Source organism: Penaeus vannamei, chromosome 9 (genome assembly GCF_042767895.1).
Source record: "Penaeus vannamei isolate JL-2024 chromosome 9, ASM4276789v1, whole genome shotgun sequence".
Lineage (NCBI taxonomy): Eukaryota > Metazoa > Arthropoda > Malacostraca > Decapoda > Penaeidae > Penaeus > Penaeus vannamei.
Genome location: NC_091557.1, coordinates 24,516,061 through 24,518,560, shown reverse-complemented (window position 1 = coordinate 24,518,560; position 2,500 = coordinate 24,516,061). Strand labels below are relative to the sequence as shown.

Here is a 2,500-nt window from a genome sequence, read left to right as displayed (position 1 = left end):
AGGGAAAGGGAGAGAGGGAGAGGGGAAGAGGGAGAGGGAGGGAAAGGGAGAGGGAGAGGGAGAGAGGGAGAGGGAGAGAGGGGGAGAGGGGAGAGGGAGAGAGAGAGAGAGAGAGAGAGAGAGAGAGAGAGAGAGAGAGAGAGAGAGAGAGAGAGAGAGAGAGAGAGAGAGAGAGAGAGAGGGAGTAGAGGAGTAGAGGAGAGAGGGAGAGGGAAGGAGAGGAGAGGAGAGGAGAGGGAGAGGAGAGGGAGAGGGAGAGGGAGAGGGAGAGGGAGAGGGAGAGGGAGAGGGAGAGGGAGAGGGAGAGAGAGAGAGAGAGAGAGAGAGAGAGAGAGAGAGAGAGAGAGAGAGAGAGAGAGGGAGAGAGAGAGAGAGAGAGAGAGAGAGAGAGAGACGTAAACAGACACACCAGGCATAAATAGGAAAAAGCGGAAGCACAAGCGAGAACCCCTTTAAACTCCCCAGCCACCCACAGCCGACACCACAAACTGACACCCGACACAACCACACCAAGACCAAAAGAGAGCCGAAGAACGGTCCTGCCTCTCACCAGCATCACATTCCCGCAACTGCTCCGAGGGACGCAACCCGACCTCAGCCGCCTTCACAAGTTCACGGGCGACACTCTGAAGTGTCCTTGTAGTTGATCGGTCTGTTTCAAGGGAATCCAGGCTCCCTGCCCACGCGCCTGCGCCGCCTCACGCCCCCTCCCATGCCCTTGCTACATTTTACACAAAGGGGAAAGAGAACGAATAAACTGAACCTCTCAGACTCATCGAAATACAACCGGAAAGGCTGAACCTCCAGGACTCATCAAAACAAACAAGAAAAAACTGAACCTTGAGACGTTAGAATCTAAACCTATGGGACTCAAAATACAACACAAATGAACCGGGGAGCTCCTCCAAACACAATCAAGGTAAAGCCTGAGACTCCTCAAATCATTACGAGAGAAAAGCCGACCTTCTAGGGACTTAAAACAGGCTTCCGCCCATGAAAACAAAACAACAAAAAACAAAGGTAAAACTCAGTCCATCGGAACGAGCAAAACCAACAACAAAAACACCCGCCGCCACCAGCAACAAGTACAAACAAGGACAAACCTGAGCGGCCGCAAGCAAACCTCCCTCCCAACCGCAACTGCTGACTTGACTCACCCTATCCAGACCCTTTTCCGCTCGCAACTGGCCGCCACAACTCACCTGGAAGGATAAGGGAGAGAAGCGCTTTAGTAAAAGGTCGGGAACACTGGGGGGCCTGAATGGCAAATAAACAGATAGATAGATAGATGTGCGCGCGCGCGGTCACACACGTCTACAGGTTGATAGATGCAAGAGATAAACATGGATAAAGATAGGTTTCATTGTGGCCGCTGGGGACAAACGGCAGACAGCATTAGAAGCAAAGAAAGCACGACGTAAGAGATGTGTTCCGGTTTTCCTCCGCCCTTCTATCACACACCTGCGTCGAAACGTCATCCAAACTCGCCCTATAAACGCACGGTTTACAACAAATGCAAATCTGGACGCGACACCTCGCCATCGTAAACGTCTCCCAATATCCGATTTCGCGTTCACAACCGCAGACCAGACAGGAATTTAAAAAAATAAATAAATAAACTCACGCTGGAAAAGAAAAAAAGAAAAAGTACATGAAATGAACATCCATAGAAACATGAACCAAAACAAACCCCCAACAGCTGACGCCATGAAACGCGAATCGAGTACCTGTCTTGACAATACAGGATTTGCCCCCCCCCCCCCGACTCCCCTTCAGCGCCAACGTCTGGTTCAACTCGCTGCCTTGCGTTCTTTGAGAATGGCACGTGTCTCCCGCCCAGCTGATTTTCCTTTAAAACATAATGGTAAAGATACATTAACTAATGTGTAAAATCATTAAAAAAAGGAGGCATGTCGACTGTGTGTTTGAAGTAAGATATAATCAAGAAAGAAAAAAAAAGACAGATGCTAAGATGTTTTTTATGGCTGACGAAAAGAGAACATTCTATCTCACCCATCGCCCCTCTCCTCTCTGGCCTCCAAATCTCACTTGCTTTATCCTATCCTCTCTCCTCACCTCACCTTATCGCTCTACACTTCTCTTCGCTCTGTCTGCCTGTCTGTCTGCCTGTCTGTCTGCCTATCAGTCCAGTCCAGTCCAGTCCAGTCCAGTCCAGTCGTATCCAGTCCAGTCCAGTGGTCAGCCAGCCAGCCTGCCAGCCAGTCAGTCAAGTCAGTCAGTCTGTCTGTCAGTCAATCAGTCAACCAGCCAGCCAGTACGTCAGTCCGTCCGTCCATCCGTCCGTTTGTTTGTTTATATTTGTCTCTCTATCTCTATCTCCCTCCCCCTCCCCCTCCCTCTCACCCCTGTCCTATCACAGCCACGCCCGCCTCTCTCTCCCTGCCCTCGACGGACCGAGGTTCATCCATCAAATCCGAGAGAGTATTAAAACGCGCAAAATTCAACTCGAAATTTATGGGCGTCCGCGAGCACATGCTGA

The 2,500-nt window shown here is 50.6% G+C and overlaps 1 protein-coding gene across 12 annotated transcripts in view; it reads right to left on the bottom strand.

Moving 5' to 3' along the window:
* Nucleotides 1-2,500, bottom strand: part of Pka-R1 (protein kinase, cAMP-dependent, regulatory subunit type 1) — a 128,370-nt gene that overhangs the window by 41,497 nt on the left and 84,373 nt on the right. Inside the window, exon 2 of one of the 12 annotated variants that reach the window (XM_070125474.1) lies at nucleotides 1,158-1,202. The exons of the other annotated variants lie outside the window; for them this stretch is intronic. Coding sequence (XP_069981575.1) covers nucleotides 1,158-1,202 — 45 coding nt within the window. The remainder of the gene's footprint in view (nucleotides 1-1,157; nucleotides 1,203-2,500) is intronic. 12 annotated transcript variants of the gene reach the window in all.